A 26757-nucleotide genomic window follows, 5' to 3' on the forward strand; every position below is an offset into this window, starting at 1 on the left:
CTAACAGCATCAGAGTGATGTGTGTGCCTATGTGTGCAGGGGAGCTGTCTCTGCGTGCCAGGGGTATGGAGAGTGTGCTTATGACATGTGCACTGAAAGTGTCCTGTGAGTATATATATGGGTGTGTGTGTGTGACTGTGTTTTGAATGAGTGTGGAATGGTGTGAATTCATAATCAGCCTTCAATCTGATCGGACAACCTGGGAAGATAAACAAAACTGTCCACAATCAGGGAGATAGTACAATGGTCTGAAGGGAGCCCTGAAATCCAATCCATGCAGACCTGGTTTAGAATCCTGTCTCTACTATTTGCAAATTGTGTGTTCAACCTTAATAACTCCACCTCTAAAATGCAGATACTCATAGCTCTAACCTCCCTGTGGTCCTGTGAGGACTGGGAGAGGTCATAGAGGAAAGATGCTTGGCTCACAGGGGTAGGCCACATTAGCAGAAGCTCAACAAGGAGTGCCACTCAGGGCCAGGACTGTAGCAGGAGCCTGTGAAGTGGCCTTTGAACTCTCCAATCAGGTGCACAACGACCCACAGTGTGACTCCGCCCCCTACACCTGCTCAAGGTCTGTCAGCCTCTTCCTTGCGGGTGAGCAAGAGATCCATCTGGCCAAGGAAGTCACCCATGGAGGCATGAGGTAACTATGACTCTTCCACTCTGAGCCATCCTCCATCTCTACACTGGGAAGGGGACCATCTGCCCTTCTCAAGCCTAAAGGAAATTATTTTCAGGGGACAAACAGCACTTTCCACCATCAGGACAGAAGCTTACTGTTGGATCAACTGGGTTTCAGTAGGGTTGGCAGGAAGTTGAGTCTTTCATAGTTTTCTGCAACCCCTAGACTCTGTGGGTTTCCAGACGGCAGATTTTCACAAGATGGCAGAATTTTCTAGAGATTTGGGTTTACTACTATAAACATACTTAATTTTTTTCTTTTATAATTTGATGGAATTCTCCCCAAATGAATCACACAGTTTCTGCCTCCTCTGAGCAGACTACACTCATTTTCACACTTTTCTGATGATGCAAGGTCATTTTGAATGTTGGTTATCTTGCTAGGCCATCAGGGATGCCCCGGGACCACCTGAGGGGTGAAGACTCTGCTCTCATACTAAATAGCCCCAGACTGTGGTTCTGTCTCAATTCTTTCTTACTTCCCTTGCTGTCCAATGTCACTTCAGGTTGCTGCCAGAGGGGCTCTTCCTTTTGACTTTTGCCCCATCTGTATCTCTTGCTTCAGATCTGGAAACTGGGTACCCAAATTTTATGGGGCTGAGAATAAGACTAAGACCCTAAGCTTTCTGCTGTAAATATTGGACTGACATTTAGATCTTTTCGCTGGTTAGGCACTACTTTTGTTTCTCTTTTCTGATTTCCAGCTGGAGTGAAAATTGGCAAATTCTAGATTGGCTAGGGTCCCTGTACCAGTAAAACTGGGAAAGTGATCAGGAGTGCTAAAGCTCTATGTCTTTTCTTGGTCTCTCAGTTTTCTCCCTCTTTTGGCTTCTAGACTTATCACTATGTTTTTGCTCACCATTAAAATAAATAAACAAATAAATAAAGTAGAAGTCCACTTTATATCTGCTTTCTTGTCTGGGAGAAAGGAGGTGGCAAATTCAATCTCTCTAAGATTTATCCTTGCCAGGAAAATTGCAATATTGAAAATGCTTTTGCCAGCTATGTTGGTGCATGCCTGCAATCTTGGCAGCTTGAGAGGAGAGGCCGAGGCAGGAAGATCTCAAGTTTGAGGCCAGTCTCAGTAACTTAGTGCAACTGTGTATAAAAATTTAAAAAAGGAAATTAAAGGAATGTCATTCAATTGTAGCATGCCCTCAGGTTCAATCCTGAATACCAGAACAGAGAGAGAGAGAGAGAGAGAGAGAGAGAGAGCCCTCTGAAGAGTAAAATGCCTCTTCCAGGCACATGGGAATTCAGGGGAGAGATATTGTGGGGGCTTCAGATCATGGAGTAGGGGATGGCTGGTCCTTTGGTTAAGGGATAGGGTCGTAGAGATATGTGGACTCCCTGAAGCTCTGTGCTATGCTCTTCAGAGTCCCACTGCCACATGTGATGGGGAACGTGCGTCTGCAGAGGCTTGCTGGCTATGTCATTGTGCGGTACCAGTCAGCCTTCACACTGGCCTGGGATGGCGCCTCAGCTGTCTACATCAAGATGAGCCCAGAGTTCCTGGGCTGGACCAAGGGGCTGTGTGGAAACAACAATGCTGACCCTCAGGATGACCTGATGACCAGCTATGGTGAGGTGCAGGGCATGTGATTTCTGAAAGGCTTTGGTGGGAATTGAGACTGGGTTTGGCTGGGAGGGCCTGGAGGGGACTTGGGGTAGAGATCTGGGGTCATGGTCATAGTGTTAAGGACCCAGTGGGAGGCCAGGGACCTCTTGCTAAATGTGTGGCTTTAGGCATGTTCTCAATACTCTGGACCTCAGTTTCTTCATTTATAAAATAGTCATGATAAGAATTCCTACTCAGGTTATGTGCAGATCTAATGAACACTTTCCAGGTGGCAGAGAGAGGAGCCAGGGAACAGGGGCCTAGAAAAAGCCAACAAGAGAAAGGGCCCAATTAGACCTGAAGGTACCCATGGAGGGATGGGTAGGAAGTAAAAATGAAGGTCTCAGGATAAGTCATGGTGGCTCCAGCTGGGAAGGAAAGTGACTCCTTTTGAGCACTCACAATGTGCTAACCACTTGACTGCATCATCTCTAGTAGTCTTTGTAGTAATGTCACTAGGGGATTATTTCTCCTTTCTACACATGGGGAATCAGGCTCAGTGAGGTGCAAGAACTTTTTCTCTGTTGGTTGCATGGTATGTGCTACTCTGAGTTTGGAGCAGTAGGAAGCCACTACAGGTTCTTGAACATTTTGGGGGGGTTGCAGGGGTAACTGGGGATTTAACTCAGGGGCACTCAACCACTGAGTCACATCTCCAGCCCTATTTTGTATTTTATTTAGAGGCAGGGTCTTACTGATTTGCTTAGCACCTTGCTTTTGCTGAGGCTGGCTTTGAACTCACAATCCTCCTGCCTCAGCCTTCCTGGCCACTGGGATTACAGGCATGTGCCACTACACTTGGATGAACATTCTTGACTATTATAGCTGAATAGCTTTTCTATCAGAATGGTTCAGCTGGGAAGTTCAGATTGAGACCGCAGCTCAGGAGGCTGGTTCTTCAAAACTTCTTACCTATTCCATGGCACCTCAGAGCCCACTGCTCCTCCTACCTCTACCCTCCCTGATTATGTGACTTCTTCCCTACAGGAAAGCTGACGGATGATGTAGCTGAGTTTGTGCACAGCTGGCAGGAGCTGCTCCCCAACCACCCTCCAGGGCCCACAACCTCCTCCCTTCCTCGCCCACCATGCCTGCAGCAGAACCCAGGAACCATGCAGGTCTGGGCCCTAAGGAGAGTCCCCCACCTCAGTGCCAAGCTGTAGTTGGTTTCCTGTCAAGTTCTTAGAAAGCCATTGGCCACCGGGACCCAGGCAACTGTTGCCATTCCTTCTCATCTGCACACTCCACCTCCTCCTCTTCTCCCTCCAGATGAAGTCAGGGTCCACTAGGGGCTGGTGAAGTGAGGGCTATGTGTAGTTCTTCCAGCTTCCAGCCCCAGTTCCTGGCCCTTACTTCATTCAGGGTGTGTATGAGCGTTGTGAGGCACTGCTACGACCCCCCTTTGATGTCTGCCATGCCTACGTCAGTCCTCTGCCCTTTGCAGCCAGCTGTACCAGTGATCTCTGCCAGTGAGTGGGAACCAGGAGTTGTGTGGTGTTGGGTTGTGGGGAACCCCTTCCAGTATTTGGGGTGAGGGCTCTGAATGTGGGCCACTGATAATCCCAGATATGCTTCTTAAAGCTCTGGAATTCTCATCTGCCTAGGTGGGGCAGAGCTTCCCCCATTAAACTGAGGCTCCAAGATGGGGTCTGATCCCTTCAGGGTCACACAGCAAGTCAATGGCAATGCTGGGACTGGAATCCAGGTTTCTGCCTTCAGTCTAGGGATTTGTATGCCTAGATGCCTCCTCAGCTCCCTTTCAAACTGAGGGGGAGGAGGGGTACCCTGAAGCCCTGTAGTCTCTACAAGGTGCTTTGGGACTGGTGGCAGGTTAGACCTTGTTCCCATGTGACCTTCAATTTCCTTGCACAGATCAGGAAGCGACGAAGCCACCTGGTGCCGAGCACTGGCTGAATATGCTCGGGCATGTGCACAGGCTGGGCGGCCCCTGCAGGGTTGGAGGACCCAGCTCTGGCAATGCAGTAGGTGCAGCCTGGTGGTGGGCAGGGAGGGCTTCAGACAAGCTCTGATGTGGCCTTTGGGTGACATTTTCAGTCCTCGGCTGAATGCTCTGTCCTGCTCAGAACCATAGTCATCAGAGCTTTAAGCTCTGAGGTTCCAACTGCATGTGATGGGACAACTGAGGTTCAGGGTCAGGGATAGAGGACTGGCCTGTGAGATGAGGCTGGTTTGAAAGCCTCCGAGGCCCTTGCCAATTTCCTGGGCACACAGTGCTCTTTTTAGAACTAGAGAATCAGGAAAAGCAAAAGCTTTGCACTCCCATCCTGGGCCCTGGAGTGAACGTGGGTCCTGGCAGAGCCAACAGGCCACTGTTCCCTTCCTCTCAAGCCGTGCACTGCAAAGAGAAGGACTTTACCTACAATGAGTGCATTGCCTGCTGCCCCGCCTCCTGCCAGTCCCGGACGTCCTGTGTGGACAGCGAGATTGCCTGTGTGGATGGCTGCTACTGCCCCAACGGTATGCTGGGGGAAGTGGAGTTGGGATGTGGCAGCAACTTTCTGACCTAGCACAGAAACAGTGGCTCAGAGACAGCCTATTTGTGGAATGAATGAGTAAAAGAAGAAAGGAGCAAACAACAAATAAGTGAATGTCTTAAGAGATGTGGGTGGAACTGTGGCCTCTTTAGACAATCATCTGATTTTATTGGGATATTTAACTTAATTGGGACTGAGCTTTTTAAGGTGTGTAGATGAGGATAAGTCATTCATTTATTCACACATGTATTTATTTAAATAGCTATCCATATACAGTTATTTTATTTTGTTTTTTATGGTGTATAAATTTGCATCACATTTGTAGGGTACAATTCACTTAGCTAGGCAGAGGGTTGAGATAAAAAAAAAAGCTGTAGGCATTGACTTTAGGGATCAGGATCTGGTTTCAGGGATAAGACACACATCTGACGCCAGTCTAAGGTATGATGTGGTAAAAATCAGCTCAGGGGTTCAAACAAGGAGAGATAGAGGAATTCATGGGAGAGGAGGTGAGGGAAGGCTGTCTGGAGAAGATGGTACCTAGACTGGTTCCAGATGCATGATAGGCCTTTGAAAGGTGGTGAGGAGAAGCTAGTTAGTGTGCAGGTTGGGGGTGGTCCTCTGAGCAGTGGGATTATTACCCAGAAGAAATTCATGTCTGGTCTGAGCTTAGGATTTAGAGGAGATGGTTTGAAAGTGGGCTCAGAAGTGAACACATCTGTGTAAGGGATCTTTATTGCAGGCCCTGGGAAACTATAAATGGCTCATGAACATAGGCAGAGGTGACTTAAGCAGGCCTTTGTTGTTGCCCTAGGGCTGATCTTTGAGGATGGGGGCTGCGTGGCACCAGCTGAGTGTCCCTGTGAGTTCCATGGGACTCTGTACCCACCTGGCTCTATGGTGAAGGAAGATTGTAATACCTGGTCTGTATCTACTGCCTAGAGGGAGGGGCCTGAGGTGGCTGGGGCTTTCTGTCAGGGCTGCCCATCTGAGGTCTAGCAGTGCTGATGACCCAGGGGCATTCACTCAGCTTCTGTGAATCTCAGGGGATCTCACTAGATCCAATCCATAGCAGGTAATTCTCTACCACTCATTTTAGAGATGGGAAGATGGAGGACTGGGAGCAGGAGATCTGGGGCCCTTGCAGTCTCCCAGCAACTATTCCAATCCTGGAGAGGTAACCTTTGCTCCCTGGTCTCTGTGTTTCAGCACGTGCACTGCTGGCAAGTGGATGTGCAGTACTGCTGTCTGTCCAGGTACATTAGACCCTCATCTTGGACTCTGTCCCCTTCTACTAGTATCACAGATTTTGGGGCAGGGATGTTCCAGGGGCCAGGCCTACTGGGAACCACTCAGCTCCCCTTGTTTCCTCAGAGCTGCTTTGCCTGACCAGGGAATTGCTCCACCCCTGTCAGAAGGGTGTTATGTGGAGTCCTATATATAGAAGGGCCTTCCTGAGTTTGTGAGACTGAGACTGGTCCCCAAGCTCAAGGCCAGGTCCCCCTCAAAGGGAGTTCCCCAGGTAGGGCTGTGTCTGTCTTAAGATAGTTTTCTGAGGGCAGGTCTGGGTCTCTCCCTGACCAGGACTCTCAAGTGGAAAGCTTCTTACTCTGCCTGATTCTGGAAGATAGAGTTCTGTCTTCAAGCTTGTGGCCTGCAAGGCAGAGACAATCCCTTTGGGGTAGCTCCCTTGGTCAGTGGCCTTTCTCTTCCTCAGCTGAGTGCTCAGTGACTGGTGACATCCACTTCACCACCTTTGACGGCCGGAGGTACACTTTCCCTGCCACGTGTCAATATATCCTGGCCAAGAGCCGCTCCTCGGGCACCTTCACAGTGACATTGCAGAACGCCCCATGTGGCCTGGTAAGTCTAGGGTGCCCAGGCTTAATCTTCTAGCTACTCCTGTCCACTAACCCTAGGGAGAGTAGGATTTAGGGGAGGCCCCCAGGTCTTTCCATGGCCCCCTGTCTGTTGCCTCTTTTCTCTGAGCAGAGCCAGGGTAGCATCTCTGTTGATTGAGAGTCATTTCCCTTTCCTGGTCCTTGGTGTTGTAATGAAATTTATAAATTGTATCTAATTCCACTTCATTTTCTCTGCTTCAGTGAATTGTATCTTCAACATTTCCATCATTCATTCATTAATTCATTCACACTGAACAGCAAACACTATGGTGTCAGAGGTAGTGCTGGGTTTTGGAGACTGGGATGAGTTAGACGTGGCTCTGTCCTCCTAGGCCTTACAGTTTGGTGTATGAAGATGAGGGGCTCCATAACCCACTATGTTACAGCAGCTATGAGAACACAGGGTGGTCTCTATGGAACAACTTTTCATTATTTTTGTTTTACCTGGCATTAGTGACAGGGGGTAAAGTGGAACAGGAAAGGTTTTCTGGAGGAGGTGACCCTAAAGTTATGTCATCCACCTATGAACATAACTGAAAAAATGGCCAACTTGAATGTCTGGGGAAGGTGGGTTGACCTTTTTGTGGTGACTACATTGTCCCTCAGCTGAGTGTGCTGAGCCAACCCTGAGAGTCCTAGTCTGGGCTTTGCTCAAGCTCCTCTCTGCACAATAGGGCAGGGACTTATACTTAGAGCCAGGGCAGCTGTCCCATCCTGCCTCCCTGTTGGCCTTGCTCCAGCCTCCACCCTAAAGGGCCTCCCTGCTCAGAGCAAATGTCAGCTGGATGTGCTCCTCCCTATCCCTGGAGACAAAGGCTGGTCTGGGGATGAGGTAGAGGCCAGGCTTTCTTCCTCTTTGGGCCCAAGCAACTCCTCCCTTCTTCTTACTAGAGAATGCCCCAGCTTGCCCTTGGCTACTGTGTTCCTGGGAGATGGCTTGTCCTCAAAGGTAGGATCACTCCTTTGCATCCTGCGAGAAGCAAAAGAGGGAAGGCAAATAGACCTCCAGGGTTCCTCCCCTTCATGGAGCTCTGGTCTTAGAACATCTGAGGGCTGGGGGTCCCTTACTCATCCCCCTGTCAGCTAAATGTGAGTTCATATTCACATTCCAACTCTACTCTATTACCCCATGGATCATTCTAGCTCCTTCTCTTCCATATCTGGAAATAGTCACCTCAACAGTGGAAAACCTGACTTTTACCATCCACCATCCATTACATATTTGTTCAATTCCTCTGTGTGTGTGTGTGTGTGTGTGTGTGTGAGATTATCAGAATGATTAACCTATACTTCCAAGGAAAATTACTTGATCAACTAGACTACAGTGATTAGGCACAATTCATTTTGCCTTTAGGTGATTGCCAACCTTGGCTGAGGCAACCTTCTTCAATGCTGGACCCAGCCTCTTGATTATAAGTTCTTTCCACTGAGAGCCAAGTCTCCTCCTTTTGATTTCATTCACATGATTTTTCTCATGGCTAGATTGGGGTTTCGTTTTGGGAGGAAGAACACAGAGGTTAAGTGTCATTTCCATCATAGCTTATTGAGGGTAAATACTGTCAACCTGGTTTACCACTGTTGATGTTGACCTTCGTCATTGGGTAAGGTAGTGTTTGTCAGGTTTCTCCACTGTAAAGTTAACTGTTCCTCTTCCATACCAATCTCTTTTGGAGTACAATTCACTTAAAGAGTAGGGAGATATGCTTTCCCTCTTTGAAGATAGAGAATATACGAATTCTTTGAAATATTTTGGCCCAGGAGATTTGTCTTCTCCCTCCTTTGTTTATTCTTTTATTTATATCAGCATATATTTATGGCTATTTATTTTATGCTTTAGGATACAATATACTACTTCTTTACTTGTCATTCAAATTGTTCCAATTTGGCCATTGGGTGATCTTTCAGTTGGCTTCTGTGTTCCTTTGACAAATCCCCATCATTGTGTGTGCATATGTGTGTATGTGTACGTGTGTGTATGTGTATGAATGTGTGTATGTGTGTATGTGCTCACACACTTTTGCTTTTTGGCCCTACAAGATGCACTGTGCTTACTTATCTTGTATACTTTTGTCTCATTACTAGTATCATTCATTCCTCCAAAACTAGAAACGGGATCTTGGTTCCTTTCATTGAAGAATGGTATTAGAAACCCCAAGATTTGGGCACTTGGTATGTTCATTGCCACTAGGGTATCATTTCTTTTTGGTTTTGCTGACAGAGAGAGGAAATATATGTATAGCCCATGTACATCTTTGCATAATAAATGTACACGTCTATAAATATTTCTATATGTAACCATATGTATTTATATGTGTTAAACATGAGTTTATATTCATATTCCAACTCTAATCTATTACCACATGGATCATACTAACTTCTTCCCTTCCATATCTGGAAATAGTCACTTCAACAGTGAAAAACCTGACTTTTACCATCCACCATCCATTACATATTTGTTCAATTCCTGTGTGTGTGTGTGTGTGTGTGTGTATAATTATCAGAATGATTAACCTATGCCTCCAAGGAAAATTACTTGATCAACTAGACTACAGTGATTAGGCACAAGCCATTTTGCCTTTAGTCTTATCAACTTATTTGCAAAGTTACTTAGGTCAATGTCTTTCCTCCCATCTCCTTCAGTGAGGTTATTTTATATTTGTAGTATAGTTCAATTCTTTGGGCACTGCTTCCATCCTTGGATCTTCCAACCTCCTACATGATTTTTAAAAATATGTATGTATTAGTTTTCATTCTTTGTGCTATAAAGTTCTGTTGGTTTTAATAAGTGCAGCCTTCCAAGAATTACATACACTTAAAAAAATCTGTAGCCAACAAGAGAGGACCAACCAAATATTGTTGTAACTCTCTTTTGAAGACTGGAGACATTAAGTGATTTCTTTAAGGTTTTAAAGCTTTCAGTAGCATTAGGATTTGAACCTGAGACTTTGACTAATGGGTATAGGCTTTCTTCTCATACAACTGACATATACTTACGGGTCCAGAGGATGAGTGAACTGGAAAAAGATGATGTTTTAAACACAATAACTTTGAGTTGTTTCAGGTATTTTGTGTCCTCCAGGGCAGGAACTTGGGAGGATGGTTGTGGATTTTTGCACAATGTTTTTCTGAAAAGTTTTAAACCCTGATCATTTCTTCATTCCACTGCATTTGATTATGCTTTACTCCATTACACTTTTTCTATCATACTTAGAATAAAGTCTCCAAATATTACAAGGCTCTGTCTAAGCTGTCCCAGCCCACCACTTGACCCTCATCTTGAACCACTTTGCCCAGAGGGTTCTGGTGCCTCAAGTCTTCCTGTGTTGGGCTTTTGTGTAGGCTCAATACAGGATATTTCCTTCCTCTCCTTGTCTCTTTGTCCAACTAGCTTCTATGCATCCTGTAAAACTCAGCTCAAATGTCATATTTTTGTGCTTCAATTTTCTGACCTGCAAAATGATGTTGCTAGTAATACTAACCTGATTTGATTGCTGTGAGGATTAGGTGAGCGTATATATAGAGATTAGAACAGCATCTGAACATAGAAACTCCATATTAAAGTTAGCTGTTATTATATCATAATGATACTATAGAACTAAGGTTTATTACTGTTTTGATTATTTTACATTATTATTGTCATTCCCTAGGATGGTTTTTCCTATTTCCACAGACAAAATCTGGTCCCTTCCTAAGCTTTTCTAACACTTTAACCCTACTTGCAGCACTAATCAAATTTGTAATTACTTATTTAATGTCTGGGTCCTACAGACATTAAATAATCTCCTTGAGGACAGAGAATATATTTGTCTTGTTCATCACTTTCCTACAAAACTTGGTATAAGTATAGCATGCACATGGAAGGCACTCAAGAAATGTCTTAATGAATGATTGCATGGATGTCTTCCTATGGAAGGGAGGTGTGAATGGTCCCAAAGTATACTATCCATTTTGGAGATGGAAAACTGAGGCCTAGAGAATATTAGCTCATTTTTTCCTGCCTGAAATGGAGTGCAGGATGTGACACATGGGAAAAGCTATATATAAATGCCCATAAAAGAATGAAGCTGAAAGTTCGGGGTTGTGGTCAGGTCTGGGCCAGTATTTCCAAGGTTAGAGTTTGGATTATCTGTGTATCATCTCTGTTCATGTTTTTAGACAACCTGAGAGCTACAATTCTTGTTACCCTAGATCTTCTACTGACTCTTCCAATTTAAGCATCTGTTTGATCATTCCCCAGATGAAGGCATTTGGTTAGATGATCCCAGATATTCTTTGGGGTTGTTTGCTACTCTGAGGAGCCTGCCCCTCAAACTGGACTGGATCTCTGTCCCTGTAAGGCCCTGTTGGGCCAGCAGGGCAAAGAGACCAACCCATTGGCCCTTCTTTCTCTTCAGAACCAGGATGGAGCCTGTGTCCAGTCAGTGTCAGTGATTCTGCACCAGGACCCTCGGAGGCAGGTGACACTGACCCAGGCAGGAGATGTCCTTCTCTTTGACCAGTACAAGATCACCCCACCCTACACAGATGGTATGGCTTAGAATGGTCAAAAGAGCTATTTGGGAACTGTCTATTCAGGCCTCTTTTTCCAGGCTCCTCCAGCCAAAGGAACTGCCACATAGGGGTGAACTCACATTCTAGTGCCATGGGGATCAGCTAGGGGATACTTTTGTTCTAGAAATGCTGGCTCCTAAAATGTGTCTTTGTCCTCACCTCAACATGACAGTGTTCTTCATAGAAGTATGATGGTTTCTCATGAATGGGGCTCTTTCCCATCCTTATACTTAGTATTCACAAGGGACTTATGCAGAGATTACAGGGAGCTTACAGGGAACACATTTAATGGAAGAGGCAAAACTATTAACTAAAACATAGAACAAAAGACCTTTTTTTTAATTAGGAAAAAAGAAAGGGAGGGAGGAATGGAGGGTGGGAGGCTGGTTGGCCAGCCAAAGAATAGCTATTCAAGATGAAGAAGAGTGGGGATTCACTGGATGTAAAAGAACGACAGATATGCAAGTCATGAAAGATGTAAAAGCTGTTACAATTGAATCTAAATTTTTAATTTGCTACAATTGAATTTATATTGTAGGCTTCCTGATGACCATTCTGGAGAGAATTGGTGGTTACAGAATTCTCCTTGTGCTCAAGGAGGAAACATACCAGTTCCTTAGGAGAGCAAATTTGTAACTGTTAGTACCAGAAGGCTAAAATAAAAATTTCAGCTCAGGCTGCCTGATTATCCCATGGTCCTCATTTCATCATTAAACAGGTTTTCTTCAGGGGACCCTCAAACCAACCCTGTGGCTGGGGGGGGTCTGCAGCCTGGACTGGACACAGGTACAGGAGTGGTCAGTGGGTCCGGGACTCAATGGCCAGACTTCCTATATCCCCTTTCCGGTTCCGTGTCCAGATGCCTTTGAGATCCGCAGGCTGTCCTCTGTGTTCCTGCGGGTGAGGACCAACGTGGGCGTGCGAGTGCTCTACGACCGGGAAGGGCTGCGGCTGTACCTGCAGGTGGACCAGAGATGGGTACAGGACACCGTGGGCCTCTGTGGCACCTTCAACGGCAACACGCAAGATGACTTCCTGTACGTGCCCCTGCCCTGGAACCGGAAGGCAAAGGGGAGACGGGTTCTTTGCGGGAAAGTATCACGGGACACTACCCGGAAGTGTCTCCTGTGGGCCCTAGCTGTGCCTCATGTGCAGCCATAAGTATTCTTCTATATTTAAATTGAAGTAGGTTCTTTAAAGCACCAGTTCCCAGCCTTCTGTGCGCAGAACAGTCGTTTGGGGAGCTCCTTTAAATACAGATTCCTGGGCCCTGCTTCTCATGAATGTGACAAAAGGTGGGGCCCAAGAATCTCATTTTTGATAAGCACCACTGAGATTCTAGTACCTGAGATCTATGAACCGTACCTTGAGAAATACTGTTTTTATAGGGAAGTTTTAAAATTGGGGGAACCTCAGACTGGATTTGATTTGGCTCATGATTTTAACTGACTGTAAATTCATTTAGGTGAGTGCAAGCCCCCAGTAAGCCAAGGACACCAACATTCCCGGGAGGCTCATATAACCAATAAGCTTTTCCTACCTTATGCTTTTGAAGGCTTTTGAGTTTGTACACCACGAGTCTTCCCGAATTCAGGGGTTTTGCATGACCTAACAGAATTGAAAGAAAGACTCTTGGAGCTTGGGAATGGACAGGAACAGGACTTTGAGAAAGGAGAACAAAGGAGAGATCTTGGAGCTGAAGGTTCTGGCCATTGGACAATGCAGAAGGAAACATGAGAGGCATTCTTTAGCTAAGAATGAGAAGTCAGGTTTTCTGTAGAAAACAAGAACAAGAAAAAGCTGAGAGCTTTTAATGCATGTACATTTAAAAATGTAGCTTTGTTCTCTGTCTTGCCTGGTAGGGATGATGTTAGGGAAGCTGGCCAGGTGGTGGGAGCAGACCTTGGTTTAGCATGTGGGTTGCTTGCCACCCTCCCATATGTAATTTCTGGGTGGGAGTACTATTTTATATAACAGGCGTGCTTTCACTGCCCTGAAGCAATAATGTGGGCATGGTGGGTGCCAGGCATCAGTGCAGACTATGACCTCTCTCTACTCTGCCACCTACACTAGAGTTTGGTGACTCTTGAAGTCTGGTTGTCAGGAAAGCATGCTTGTCACCCTTTCTTCCTTCACACTCCTTGCTTGACTATTTCCTACCTAGAGAGCCAAAGGCAGAGCCAAGGAATTTTCAGGAAGGAAAGGGGGAGAAAGTCGTAACCTGGTGACGTTTGGTGCTCTTCATGATGTTCTTATTTCTCTTTTTGACATGAAGATCTTGTGTGGGTGTAGAAGGCAGGCAATATGTGGTCCTAAACTCATTTTCAGATTCTTTTGAATCTTAATGTGTTGCATTTATGTGCATGTGCCCATGTGCCCTTCCATTGTATGTTTGAATGTGGCTGTGTAGATTGCCTGGGCTATTTGTGTGTCTGACATATTTTTGTGCTGTGTGTATGTGTATGTTAGGGGTGCGTGCAAGTGGTTTGTATGGGCTTGTATCTGTGACACATTTAGGTGAATACATGTGTGCCTCTGAGTGTGTGCTCATGCTTAGACTATGGCTATGTGTGTATAGGAGCAAGTGGGTGGATCTGTATGTGCCCCTGAGTCCATATGGGCAAGTATGTGAATATGGCTGTACATGGCTACAGGTCCCCTGTGGGTGTGCCTGAAAGCACCCCACAACTCTTTGGCAATTCTTGGAAAACACTATCTGCCTGCTCTCCGCTGGTCTCTGGCTCCCCACTGGACCCCTGTGATGTGCATCTGCAAGCCGGTGAGGTGGGGGCAGAGGGAAGTCATAGAGTTGAGGGTGGGACTGCTTTAAGAGAAATGAGATGGGAACTCTGGACATAAGGATGTTGGTCATATTCATAGGAGTGATAAGAATAGAAGGAGCCACGGGAACAGGACAGGAAAGAGGTGAGGGCTGGGTAGACAGGAAGCCTCATATTCTACCACTGTCATGTACATACACATTCACACTGAGTGAAAGCTAAAGTCCTCAGTGGTTTCCCTAGGCCCTCTCTGCCCATGCCCTTATCTCACTGACTTCCACTCTACACTGGCTGCCTTGACCTCCTTGCTGTTCTTCCTATGCAGCCAGATCTATCTTCTTCCCAGCCTTTGCACTCATGGTAGCTTCTGCCTGCAGTGTTCTTCCCTCAGACAGCCACATGCTCTTTGAAAAGACTCATCTATTTGCTCAAATGTCATCCTCTCACTAGGGCCTTCCTGACTACTTGAATTAAGATTTACTGGCCCTTCTGTCCCACCTCACACTTACTGTTCTCCTCCTTGCTTTCTCTTACTTTTTAGATTCTTTAGTATTTAGTATAATTTACTATTTAATTATTTACTATCTCCTTTAACTATCTCCTCCTCCATAAGGGCAGGGACTTCTGTTACTTTCGTTCACGCCTGTGTCTCCCTCTACCAGATGGATTCGTGCCTGGCACAAGGTAGAATCATGGCATGAGTGCATGCATACACATAACACTCATAGTCATTTCTACCTATGTCCAAGGCCAGCCACTTATTCACACTCAGACTTACTAAAACACACCAACACACTCCCAGCCAGCCATGCACTGAGGCATCTGCCTCCATCTCCACTGTACAAATACACACATGCACATATAGACACTCATACACACACACAATCCCCAGTCCCCTCAGCTGTGGCCAGGGAGGTAGAGGCTGAGTCCTGGGGCATCAGGCAAACCAGACCCCTGACCACCTGTCCTCTGCCCCCAGCCTCCTATGCAGTGCAGTCCTGCAGCGTGCTCATGGGGGAGCTATTTGCACCCTGCTCTGCCTACCTGAGCCCTGTGCCCTACTTTGAGCAGTGCCGCCGGGATGCCTGCCGCTGTGGGCAGCCCTGCCTATGTGCCACACTGGCCCACTATGCCCATCTGTGCCAGCGCCATGGACTGCCAGTTAATTTCCGTGCCAACCTGCCAGCCTGCGGTGAGTGTGCTGATATGGTGTGGGCTGAAGGAGCCTGGACTCCAGTCCTGGATGTTCATTGCCCCCTAGACTCTCCATTGGGTTTTATTTCCTGCTCCTGAGTCTGACTTTGCCTCTCACAGCCAGCTTCTCCTATACTTTCCATCTCTGACGGGGCTTCTGTTCCTTGGTGACCTGGTCTTGACACCAGGGCCATATCACTCAGAATTGCTTCTCTTACCTTCACCTCAGTTCATCTCCAAGAACTGTCAGTCCAGCCAGTCCAAAGTTCACCCACTTTTGCCACCTCCACTGCCACTGCCCTAGTCCTAACTACCTTCTCACTGTAGCAGAATGAGCTTTCTAAAGAGCACTGGCTTAGAGGCCCTCAAGTTTTGGTGCACACATGGCTTAATAGCCACCCCATCTGAACTATGCCCTCCTTCCTCTTCTTAGTCATCTCTGTGCCCTCATTCCCAACACAGTGCCCAGCTCTCAGTGAGCTCTTAGCAAAGTTTTGGAATAAATGGAAAAGACACTATACTGGAATTCAGGAGATGTGAATTCTATTCTAGCCTTGCAGGTAATGTGCTGCTGTATCCCTATGCAAGACCCTGTGCCTCTCTGAACCAAAGTTTTCCAGAGGTGATTGGACAGAGTCAGTGGATTATGACTCTGGCTGCATATTAGAACATCATAGGACTTTTTTTTTTTTAATTGCACACATCTAAGGCACATCTGGTATCAACTAAGACAGCATATCTGACACTGGGGTAGAGACATTAGCATTTTTTTTAAAGAGAGAGGGAAAATTTTAAAATATATTTTCAGCGGATACAACATCTTTATTTTATTTTAATGTGGTGCTGAGTATCAAACGTGTATGTCAGGCGAGCGTGTTACCGCTTGAGCCACATCCCCAGCCCAGAGACAATAGCATTTTTAAAGAGCTCCCTACATGCCTTTAATGTCCAGCTTAGATTGAGAACAATTGAGCTTGACAGTCTCAATAGGTCTATTGCCCCTGACACTGTGGGAGGCTCCTCTGGAGTGGGACCATAGCCAGATGAGGAGAGAGTGGCCCTGAGTCTTAGGAGCACAGTTGATCTTTATAGCTTTGGAAGTAAGAATGGAGGTGCATGTGCATGCACACACCCATGGGATTCATAGGCTAGATTCAGGGCCATCAGGAGTGGTCACTTCCCCTCTTCACCCAATATCACTATCTACGAGCAGTGTCCTGCAGGGAAAAGGAAATGCCAGTGGTAGACAAGGCCCACCGCCTACTTTACTAGAAAGACAGTGGGACTCTGGAGCCAGACCTGGGTTCAAATCCCAATTCTGACTTTGATCTGCTTGTGACCTTGGGCAAGTGTCTAAACATCTCTGGGTCTCAGTTCTTCACATCAGGATGACACCCCACCATTCTACACTGTTATGGGGATGAGAAAGACAAACCATGATTCCCCTTCCCACTGCAGCACTATCCTGTAAGGCCACCAAGGAGTACAGCCCCTGTGTGGCCCCATGTGGACAAACCTGTCAAGACCTGGCCAGCCCTGAGGCCTGTGGACCTGATGGTGATAGTGATTTTAGCAAGAATGAGTGTGTAGAGGGATGTACCTGTCCACCAGACACCTATCTGGATGCCCAAGCAGACCGCTGTGTCCCCAGGTAAGTGAGCCAGCTTGACCTGTGAATCAGGTCAGAGAGAGGTTGGGATCTCCAGAGCCTCTAAGACTGGGGATCCTGATTGGATATCTCCTGTCCCTGCCTTATCTTATGGTCAGGCCAGATCTTGGTGGGTAAAGTGGTGGGGGGCTCTCTCCTCTTGGTCCTCTCCTTGGCTCTGGCTCTTCAGGCCACTCGCTCTGTCTTTCCTACAGAGCAGAACAACCCATGGAGCCAAGAGGGCCTCCCTTTCAGCCTCCCTTTCCTCCTTTCTTCTTTCACAAGTATTTATTACATCCTAGTGTGTTCCACACATTTCTAGGCTCTGGAAATTCAGTAATGAACAAAATAGTCTTTCCTTCATGGAGCTCACACTCCAGGGGAGTGAAACTAAACCAACAAAACCTCAAGGCCCCAATGGTAAAAAGTCCTACAGAGTAAGGGCAAAGAGTTCTGTACTGTTACCTACATGTGGTGAGGTCTGAGTGGAGACCTGAGGGAAGTGAGGGAAAGGCTTCATGGGAGGGGAGGTCTGAGCTCAGCTCAAGGAGGATTCCCAGTGCAACTGGAGGGCAGAGTGGAAGAGAGTGGTAGGAGGTGACTCCACATGATCCTGGGGTACTTGTCAAGGCTACACTGTCAGTCCAGCCAGTCCCAAGCTCAATATGGGGTATGTGGGTCCTGTCAAGGCTGTCGGTGCTCCCTAGATTCTGCTTCTCCATCTAGAAAATAGTATAATAATGAATTCCAGTGGGGGGAAGTATTGGAGAGAAGCCTCTGTAGGGGAGAAATAGGAACAACTCCAGGTTTTCAAGCTACAGAATCCTCTGTTGAGTTTCGTATGCGTGCCCTGCCCCTATCCCGTGACCATGAGTGTTGCCAACAGAAGGAGTCTTTGTGTTATATAGGGAGAAAGTAGTGGAGAGGCACTGGTGTTGGATGAGTTCAGGCATCCCTTCCAAGTATCCCTTCCAACCCTGACCTGCATGTGCCATATTGGCAGGTGCTTTGGTGTTGTGTGATGAGATACACAGCCTTTTCCCTCAGAGAAGTCAGAAGAGTCACGACAGCATGAGAATTCCTACCTCCCAAAATCCCCATGAGGAGTTGATAACACAATGTATGTGGAAGGTCTGATTCAGTGTCCCCAGCCAAGCATCAGTATATAACAAGTGTGGCATGGCACTGACCAGTCAGAACAGATGCTGGGTGCAACTGATCAGAACAGCTGCAGCAGGATGCAGGCGCTCTGGGAAGCAGGGGCTCTGGGAACGGGAGCTCTGTTCTTACCATTTCTCCCTTCCTCAGTCCAAATGAGGCTAGTTGTGGGAATGGACAGAGACCAGTAGGGCTGTCCTTATCTAAGCTTGATGGATGGCCTGAATGTGGCACCCAACCCTGACCTCTGTTGCTGGTGCCAGATTAGCTTTCCCACTTCCTAGAAGTGTGACACATCACAGTAAATATCATTACTTCTTTCTTTATCCTCATGTCCCTGGCTGTCTGAGGGTGGGCCCTCTGTCCTTGGAAGTCCCTCCAGCTTGTGAGTCCACTTACATTTCTCTCTTCTTGGTTTTTATAGGAACCAGTGCTCCTGCCACTTTCAAGGCATGGATTATCCCCCTGGAAACAGTGACATCCCATCCCTGGGCCACTGGTGAGCTCCCTGGGTAACAGCCTCATTGTCCTCTCTCTACTAAAGCTGCTAATGGAAGACAATGCAATTGAATGGAGCCTTCCTTAAAGTGGCACCCAACTACCCCCTCTGCATGGGGACAGGGGGACAGTGAGTGGGGATGTCTGTCTTATCCCTGCAGCAATCTGAGTGAAGTACTATGGGGTATGTGGGTCCTGCAGCGACCAGGTCAGCTAACACCAGTGCCCCACTTCTCTCTCTGCAGCCACTGCAAAGATGGAGTCATGAGCTGTGATAGCAGAGCCCCAGGTGAGGGTGATTGGAAGGACTGGAACTCTCTGGGGGCTCCTCTTGGGAGTGGGGTATGGAGAAGAAAGTGGGGCATGTGGAGTGCTGATAGGGACATGGGAGCCCATCTCAGCTTTTGCTCTACACCAAACTTATATATTCTTTGCCCTCTTGGCATCCTGAATCCCTGCCCTACCCCCACCCTAAACCTCTGGAGTATTCAGTGCAGTTTCTCAAACTCCTTACATCCTGGATTTTCTTGGTCTAAGCTGTCAAATATCTACTTAGTCTGGCTCTGCCCTCCCCAGCACTGAACCTTGGGTCATAGAGATGGAGAGGACACCTTAGGCCTTTGAGACTCTCCCAGGAAACAGAAATTGGGGTAGATAGAACATTGATCGGTCAGCCTGTGAGGGGCTTAGAGGTGGGGTAGGGCATGGGGCCTGGAGCACTTAGGGAGAGTCTCTTAGGGTGGAGGAGCCCACTAAAAATAAAGATTAGCAAAGAGAGAGAATAATAATATGGCAGGCAGTTAAGAGCTGAGCCTGTAGGCTTAGATGGCCTAGGTTCAAATCCTGATCAGAATTCACTAGCTGTGCAACCCTGAGCAACTCACTTCACCTCCCCAAGCCTTCATTTTTGCTTTTGTAGATAATTCAAATTCCTACATCCTTCCCATGTTTTATGTATATTCCTGAAAATGATTTTCTTTTGATCATTTCTGGCTTCAGATTTCTGCCTGTTTGGGACATGGCTATTCCTTTTTTCCATCTCCATCCCAGCCTGAGCATGGACCTCAGTGGCCTTTTATTGATTTCCCTAAAAGGGTCAACAAAGTGGAGGTGAGGGCCTGGGGATGTAGCTCAGTGACCAAGTATTTACCTAGCATGTGCCAGGCTCTGGGTTCGATCCCCAATACTACAAAACTAAACAAAAAAAATTTAAAGTACAAATGTATATGGCAGACTTTATGGAAGGCTTAGGGAGAGAGGCTCGTTTTATGTCACAGAAACAAGTGACAGGAAGTTTACTGTCCCTGTTGTTCCATCCTCTGGCCACCCCACCATGAAGTTTGGCTATCTTCTTTCTGACCCCTCTCCTGGTCCCCCTTGTGCCCTTTCTTTCATTTGTGTGCCTTTTTAAAGCACAATAGCTTCACTCCCTTATATGAGAAAAGGGGGATAATAATACCTTGCAAAGTGGTTGCAGGGTTACATAAGATAATGCATGGGGAGTGCCTGGAACAGCACCAGATATGGAGGACTTATTCAGTCATGGGTCCTAGTGATGGTTGTCTTGTAATATAATGGCACACATCCCTCCCTCCTATGTAATGTATATGTGGGAACTCAAGCAAGGCCCCAGGAGCAGCCTCCTCCAGGTGCAGGTCCCAGGGCTCCAGGGTCATCCTGAAGCAATAGCCTACTTCCAAGCCCAAGAGCTGCAACACCCACCTCTTATCTTTCAGCTGCAGCCTGCCCAACAGGACAGGTCTTTGTGAACTGCAGTGATGTGCACACAGACCCTGAGCTGAGCAGAGAGAGGACGTGTGAGCAGCAGCTACTGAACCTGAGCAGGCCAGCCCATGGTCCCTGCCTGTCGGGCTGTGCCTGTCCCCACGGGTAGGGACTCCTGTTGCCATGGTCTCTCCTGCATAAAAGCTGGCAGAGCCAGGGACCACAGATGTGTGGGGTGGAGGTGGGGGTGGAAGGAAGGGAAGAACTATTTGAGGGCAACTATGATGCCAGTGGGCTGAGAAAGAAGAGGATCTTGGGGATCCAAACTGGGATGGGTTCTGCCCAGCTCTGCTTCTTAACCTTGAGTGAAGAAGGTGCCTGGCTTCTGAGGCTGTATTTCATCTGTAAAATGGGAATAATAATAATGCCTACCACCTTAACAGATAGATTAAGTGGAAGTACCAAAGAGGAAGCTCTGAGTTGGGTGTCTGGCATGCCCTTGAGACCCAATAGGTTGAAAACCATGCAAGAGGAAACCCATATATCAGCCCCCAACCTCTTTCCCTGCACAGTTCTGAGCAGCATACTCAGGTAGAAGACTGGTTTCCCTGCAATCCTTGAAGAAAAAGGCCCCACCCAATGAAAATAGTCTCCCTCCTCAATCTCCAAAATGCTGCCCATCAAAGTCATGTAAGAGTTGCAGGAGTTGAGTTATGAGGATGTACCTTCTGGGTGCTTTGTACACTGGGACCCAGCACCCAGCTCTGCCAATGCTTAATCCTGGGTCTGGGCCAAAGAGACCACTGGGCATCCCATGACTTGTCAGCACTGGGCTGTGCTCTTCAGCCAATGAAGAGATTATTGGTCAGCTGGTAGATCTGGTCAAGGCTTGGGAGCCAAGGAAAATGAGATGAGAATCAGGGCTTCTAGGCTGGGAAGGGGAGGGGATGGCCCGTTAGAATTTTACTGTTTGTTAAGAACACTTTAGTGTTACCTCCTTTGATATCAGAGCAACCATAAGAGAAAAGAGGAGAGAATGTTTGTTCTAATTTTGCAGATAAAGAAACTGAGACGGGGGCAGGTGCACTGGAAGTGGTCTGCCCAAGGAACCATGACTTACACCCAAGCTTCCTTACTCCAAACCCTACCTCTTGCTGACAGCATGCCAGCTGTATGAGGTCCAGGGTTTGGTTACCTACACAGAAGTCACAATGTGGGGCATGAGCCTACCTCTTCCCAGAATAGAGCTTCCACAAGAGAGCCTGCACAGAATCCTAGGTCACCCATGGGTCCCAGACCTTGTGAGGAGTGTCTTTGTCATAGAAGGTCCTTTGGGGCACTGTTTTGTGTTTACAAGTTCAGGAAAAGCTATGACTGAGGTCAGGAAAAGCTAGGGCTCTGGGGTCAAGAACAGGGGTAATCCCCCATTTACCTTGGTGACAGACCTCAAAGGCACGAGGGAGGAAACACTGGACTAGATCCTGGGAGGATTGAACTCTGGGCTTGGTCCTGCCAGTGATTTTATTGAGAGCTGTGTCAGATGGCCTATAAGGAACTGACGCACATTCCATAGGGGTTTACCAAAGGGGGATTATTACAATCTCATTACTATAGGAAGGGGAGGCATTTCCCACTATCTTGAAATGCCCTATTGTTGAATAGGGCTCCCAAAGATGCCTCACTATCATCCTTACCAGCCCCTCTGAGCCCAAAGTCACCTCTGGGCCATCTGGTCACCATTCTGTCTCCATAGTGCAGCTAAGAATCTTTGGATGCTGTGCATTGCTCCAAAGAACACTGGAGCCATTGCAGGCATCTGAGGCCTGACCACTGCAGGAGTCAGAGCTGTTTGTGCTGCTCCACATTTATTTGTATCTGGGTACTTTACCAAAGGCCTGGGGGCCCCCAAGCAGTGAAGTATGGTGGTTATGAGCAGACTCTGGAGTTGAGCTTGAATCCTGGCTCTGCCACTTAATGAATGATTAGTTTGATACCCCAAGTGAGTCTCCTTTCCCTCTTCTGAAAAAATGGCACGGAGTAAATGTTCTATGTGAACCAATAGCTTTGTCTCTCCTCATCTGGTTTCATGCATTTGTAAATGCCCCCATGAATTAGTTGATCCTCTAAAAGGTGAGAGGATGTTCACTCTACAAGTTAAGGGCAACTTGAGCGCAGAGGCTGCAGCCCTGAGTCACACATACTCTTCCCTGTGGTGGGCAATTAGGCACTCAGATATGTAGGCATGTCTGCTAAGGACAAAGAGGGAGCAGTGTAAGGTGGGTGGCTGTGAAGACCCTGCAGAAAGGGCCTGTGGGTGATGGTGGAAGGTGATATAAGCCAGCCTTGCTGCTGGTGGTTGATGCAATTATGAGGAAAAGAGCGTCAGGGAAATAATATTTATTGTGGATTTACTTGGTGCTGGGCATTGTTCCCAGGCCTATAATTAAATTCTCAAAATGACCTTGGGAGGAAGGTATCATTACCCACATTTTATGAATGACAAAACAGAGGCTTAGAAAGGTTAAGTGACTGGGTAAAATAGAGTGCTTTTTTTTCTGCTTCCTCCCATAACCACAATGGAATGTTGGTAATGGAATAAAAAAGGTATAAACCTGCAGGAACAAAGAGAAAGAAGTGGAGATAACAGTAGCACAAGATCAGGCAATAGTTTTTGAAGGAGGAACATGGGTGGGTGTGTAGACTGACCTTGCAGAGCAGAAGTTGACAGCTGATGCCTTCTGGGGAGAACGCTATGTTGAGAGCTTCAGAAGTTCAGCTGAAGGCATCTCAGAAAGGGGTGGTGGGATAAAGATGGGAGGATGAGTTGCAAGTCCAATAAGGAGCAGCTCAGTGATAGAGCACTTGCTTATATGGAAGGCCCTGGGCTCAGCACACACACACACACACACACACACACACACACACACAAATCTAGAGAAACGAAACCAGATATTTTTGATCATAGAGGCACCAAGGTAGGGGTGATGGAGAGTGGAAACAGGCAAAGTGAAAGCCACTTGGATCCCAGCCTTCCTTCCCTAGCTTGGTTTCCCCAGATAGTGGCAGGGAGATTTTGCCTCCCATCTAGAGATGGGAAAGATTTCCACTCCAGAAACTTGGTTGTGCCAAGAACAAAAAACAAGAAACAAAACTAACATTTTAGATTTCCCCAACAAAACAGTAGGTCCCACTTAGTTGTTATGGAGCTTCTTTAGGTCATTATCACACAGTCTGGTTTCCTAAAACTGTGGAGCAAGCCTTGAAATCTGTAAGTGATAGTTCTCTAACTTGGTTCTTTTCAGAAGTTGTTTGGCACTTCTAGGTCTTTGCGTTTCCATGTAAATTTAGAATCAATTTGTCCATTTCTATTGCTATCCCTCAAAAAAAGTCTGTGGGATTTTGATTGAGATTGTGTTGTATCTATAAATTGTTTTGGGAAGAAACCATATTTTAATATCAGAGAGTTGTACAATCCACAAATGTGATATTATCTCCTCATTTATTGGGTCTTTTCCCATTTCTCTAAGCAGTGTTTTATAGTTTTCAAAGGAGGTTTTGCATCTTTGTCATTGAATTTATTCACAGGTATTTGATGTTTTTCTGATATCATAAGTATTTTTTATTAGTTTCATTTTTGTTCATTGTTGGAATATAGAAATACAGTTTACTGTTGTACACTATCTTTGTATTCTGCAGTCTTGCTAAATTCATTTATTTAGTTCTGTTGACCTTTTCATAGATTCCTGGATTTCTATACATAATCATATCATCTGTGAATCAAAACAGTTTATCTTCTTCATTTCTAATCTTTACATTTTGTATTTTTTTTCCTTGTCTGGTTACAATGAATAGAACCTACTCTATACTTTTGAATAGAAGTAATATGAGTAAAAATTATTACCTTCCTCTATTTTAGGGTAAAACAATCATTCTTTTATCATTAATGATAATATTAGTCATAGTTTTTTGGTGGATATCCTTTACTAGATTTATTTCTAGTATGCTGAACATTTTATAATAAATGGGCTCTGAATTTTGTTGATTGATTTTATTTATTAAAACATCACATATCATTTCCTATTTATTTTGTTATTTTTGATGCAAATTGCATCAGTTTATTTTTGAATGTTAAACCAACATTCATTCCCAGGATAGACCCCAGTTTACTTAATATTCTGTGTTCATGGAAGATATTTTTCTGTGTTTTTTCTCCACTTGAGATGTTTTCATCTGATTTTGGTATCAGAGTAATGTTGGCCTTACAGGAATGAGTTGAAAAATATTATCTTACTTTTAATTTTTTTGGAAGAATTTGTTTAGAATTGGTATTGTCTCTTCTTTAAGTACTTGATAAAATTTACCAGTCTTGAGATGCTTTTGACTTCAAATTCAATTTGTTTAATACATATTGGGCTTTCCAGGTTCCTTCTTGACTAAGCTTTCATGATTGTGTCTTTTAAGGAATTGTCCATTCCACCTAAGTTGTTACCTTTATTGACTTAACTTTGTACATGCTGTTCTTTTATTTTCCTTTTAATATGTGTAGGATCTGTAGTGATGTTTCCTTTTGGTTCTTGATATTGGTAATTTCAGGTTTCTCTCTTTCTTGTCTCCCCACTCTTCTTTATTCTCTCCTCTCCTCTCCTCTCCTCTCCTCTCTCTCTTTATTATTCATTCTAGCCAGGAGGTTGTCAAATTTTATCAATCTTTTCTTTAATATGCAGAATTCTAGATTAACCTTTTTCTTTTACTAGTTTAATTTTCATCATTATTCCCTTGCTATGTAATGTCTTGACTTTTTAAACATTCTCCATCACTGTCAGATGTTTGACTACATGCCTACATATTTTGTATGTGCATTTATTCTGTTTAGAGTTCACTGAGCTTCATCAAAACTGATAGTATTTCAGCTCCGGTTATTTCCCCTGGAATTACACTGGAATACCTGATTGTCTCATAAGTCAGTGAAACTGCATTTTTTTCCACTAGGCTTTCTTCTTCAGATTGAACCATTTCTTTTGTCCATCTTCAAGGCTGTTATTATTCACTTCTGAAGTATTTAGTTTGTTGTTACGCCCTTTTAGCAAATTTTTAAAACTATATTAAAATTTTAAGAATTTCCTCTTTTAAAAATAATTTTTATGTCTCTTCTGAAATTCTTCTACTATTCACTCACTATGTCTGCCTTATTTTTAAAGCTTAAATATATTTATAGTAACATAAAGTCCTTATCTGCTAATTCTATCATGTATATCATTTTGGAATCTCTTGTAACTATTGACTGATTTTTCTTCTAGTTTCTCTAGTTTTGGGTTATATTTCCCCACCTCACATATCTACAAAATTTGTACTAGATGCTGGACATTATGAATTTTACATTGTTTTATGCTGTATTTTGTTGACTTTGTTTATTGAGTGTTGAGTTTTGATATTGCAGGCAATTAATCTACATGGTTTATTAGCATGATCTTTTCAAGACTTGTGTTTGAATTTGTTAGTTTGCCTATAGTAGTTCTATTCCCAAGGCCTGGAGTGTGAAGAAAAGTCTTTCTATTCTAGCTGGTCATAATCCTGACATGTTCCAGTACTGTACTGTATCAGAAATCTCCATTAATTTTACATTTTCTCAATGGCCATTTCTTGCCAACCCTTAGAATCTTTCCTCATGAGAAATTTAATATTTGGTTAAAGACTTAAGGTAACTTAAGCAGAATTCTGGAATTCCTTCTCTGAGCAGATCTCTCCTCTTTTATATACAGACCTGCATATTCAGCCACCTCACAAGCCCTGTACTCCAGTTTCTGTCTCTTTTCCTCAGTGACACATTGTACACTGCCCGAGTTTCATTTTCCTGTACTATAGTCCAGAAAGTGCCTCCAGGAGGAAAATCTGGAGATAGGGAAGAATTAACAAGAGACATTTTTCAATATAATACCTGCAGTGCTTTTCTCTTTGTTTCTTTTAAAACCATGAACTTACATTCTTTTGAAAAGTAAAATAGGAAGGTTAAATAACTTGTCCTAAGCAGATCCTGAAATTGAACTAAAAATTGCTTATTGTCAATGCTTATTTTCTTACCCCTGCCCCAGATTGTATCCTGATGATGCCCAGACATGGTTAGAGTTGCACCTGAGAACTTCAATAAATTCCCTGAGATGTCCCTGGCTCCTGCCTGAGAGTGGGTCAGATTTCATGGAAATCAAACTGGAAGGTGGTAGCACAATGACTTTGGGCCTGTGATCTGAAAGCTCCATGAACAACTTGATTTGGAGTGTCAATGCCCATGTCCCTGGTCTGTTCATTAGTTTATAGCTAGTATCTAAGGAGCAACTGACATCTGCCTGACCAGGGAAGCATTGACTAGTAAGCTTAGCCTTACTTGCTGAAGGATAGCAGAATCTTCCAAACTGGGCATTGCTTGTCTTTGATTTCTTTATTCACCAAGGTGCCTCTGAGCCTCCTTGGATAGTAACAGGCTACACAGTGGGTTCTCGGTTAGTCTCTT

At 45.3% G+C, this 26757-nt stretch overlaps 1 protein-coding gene across 1 annotated transcript in view; it reads left to right on the forward strand.

The window, feature by feature from the left end:
- Positions 1–26757, forward strand: part of Otog (otogelin) — a 79497-nt gene that overhangs the window by 7045 nt on the left and 45695 nt on the right. Inside the window, exons 7-23 of the mRNA XM_015504615.2 lie at positions 528–646; positions 2061–2266; positions 3290–3420; positions 3665–3771; positions 4175–4284; positions 4652–4780; positions 5612–5720; positions 6007–6053; positions 6515–6660; positions 11093–11225; positions 12109–12286; positions 13904–14028; positions 15009–15221; positions 16682–16874; positions 18454–18528; positions 18773–18816; positions 20264–20417. Coding sequence (XP_015360101.1) covers positions 528–646; positions 2061–2266; positions 3290–3420; positions 3665–3771; positions 4175–4284; positions 4652–4780; positions 5612–5720; positions 6007–6053; positions 6515–6660; positions 11093–11225; positions 12109–12286; positions 13904–14028; positions 15009–15221; positions 16682–16874; positions 18454–18528; positions 18773–18816; positions 20264–20417 — 2219 coding nt within the window. The remainder of the gene's footprint in view (positions 1–527; positions 647–2060; positions 2267–3289; positions 3421–3664; positions 3772–4174; positions 4285–4651; positions 4781–5611; positions 5721–6006; positions 6054–6514; positions 6661–11092; positions 11226–12108; positions 12287–13903; positions 14029–15008; positions 15222–16681; positions 16875–18453; positions 18529–18772; positions 18817–20263; positions 20418–26757) is intronic.

The sequence above is a fragment of the Marmota marmota genome, unplaced genomic scaffold, assembly GCF_001458135.2.
Source record: "Marmota marmota marmota unplaced genomic scaffold, marMar, whole genome shotgun sequence".
Lineage (NCBI taxonomy): Eukaryota > Metazoa > Chordata > Mammalia > Rodentia > Sciuridae > Marmota > Marmota marmota.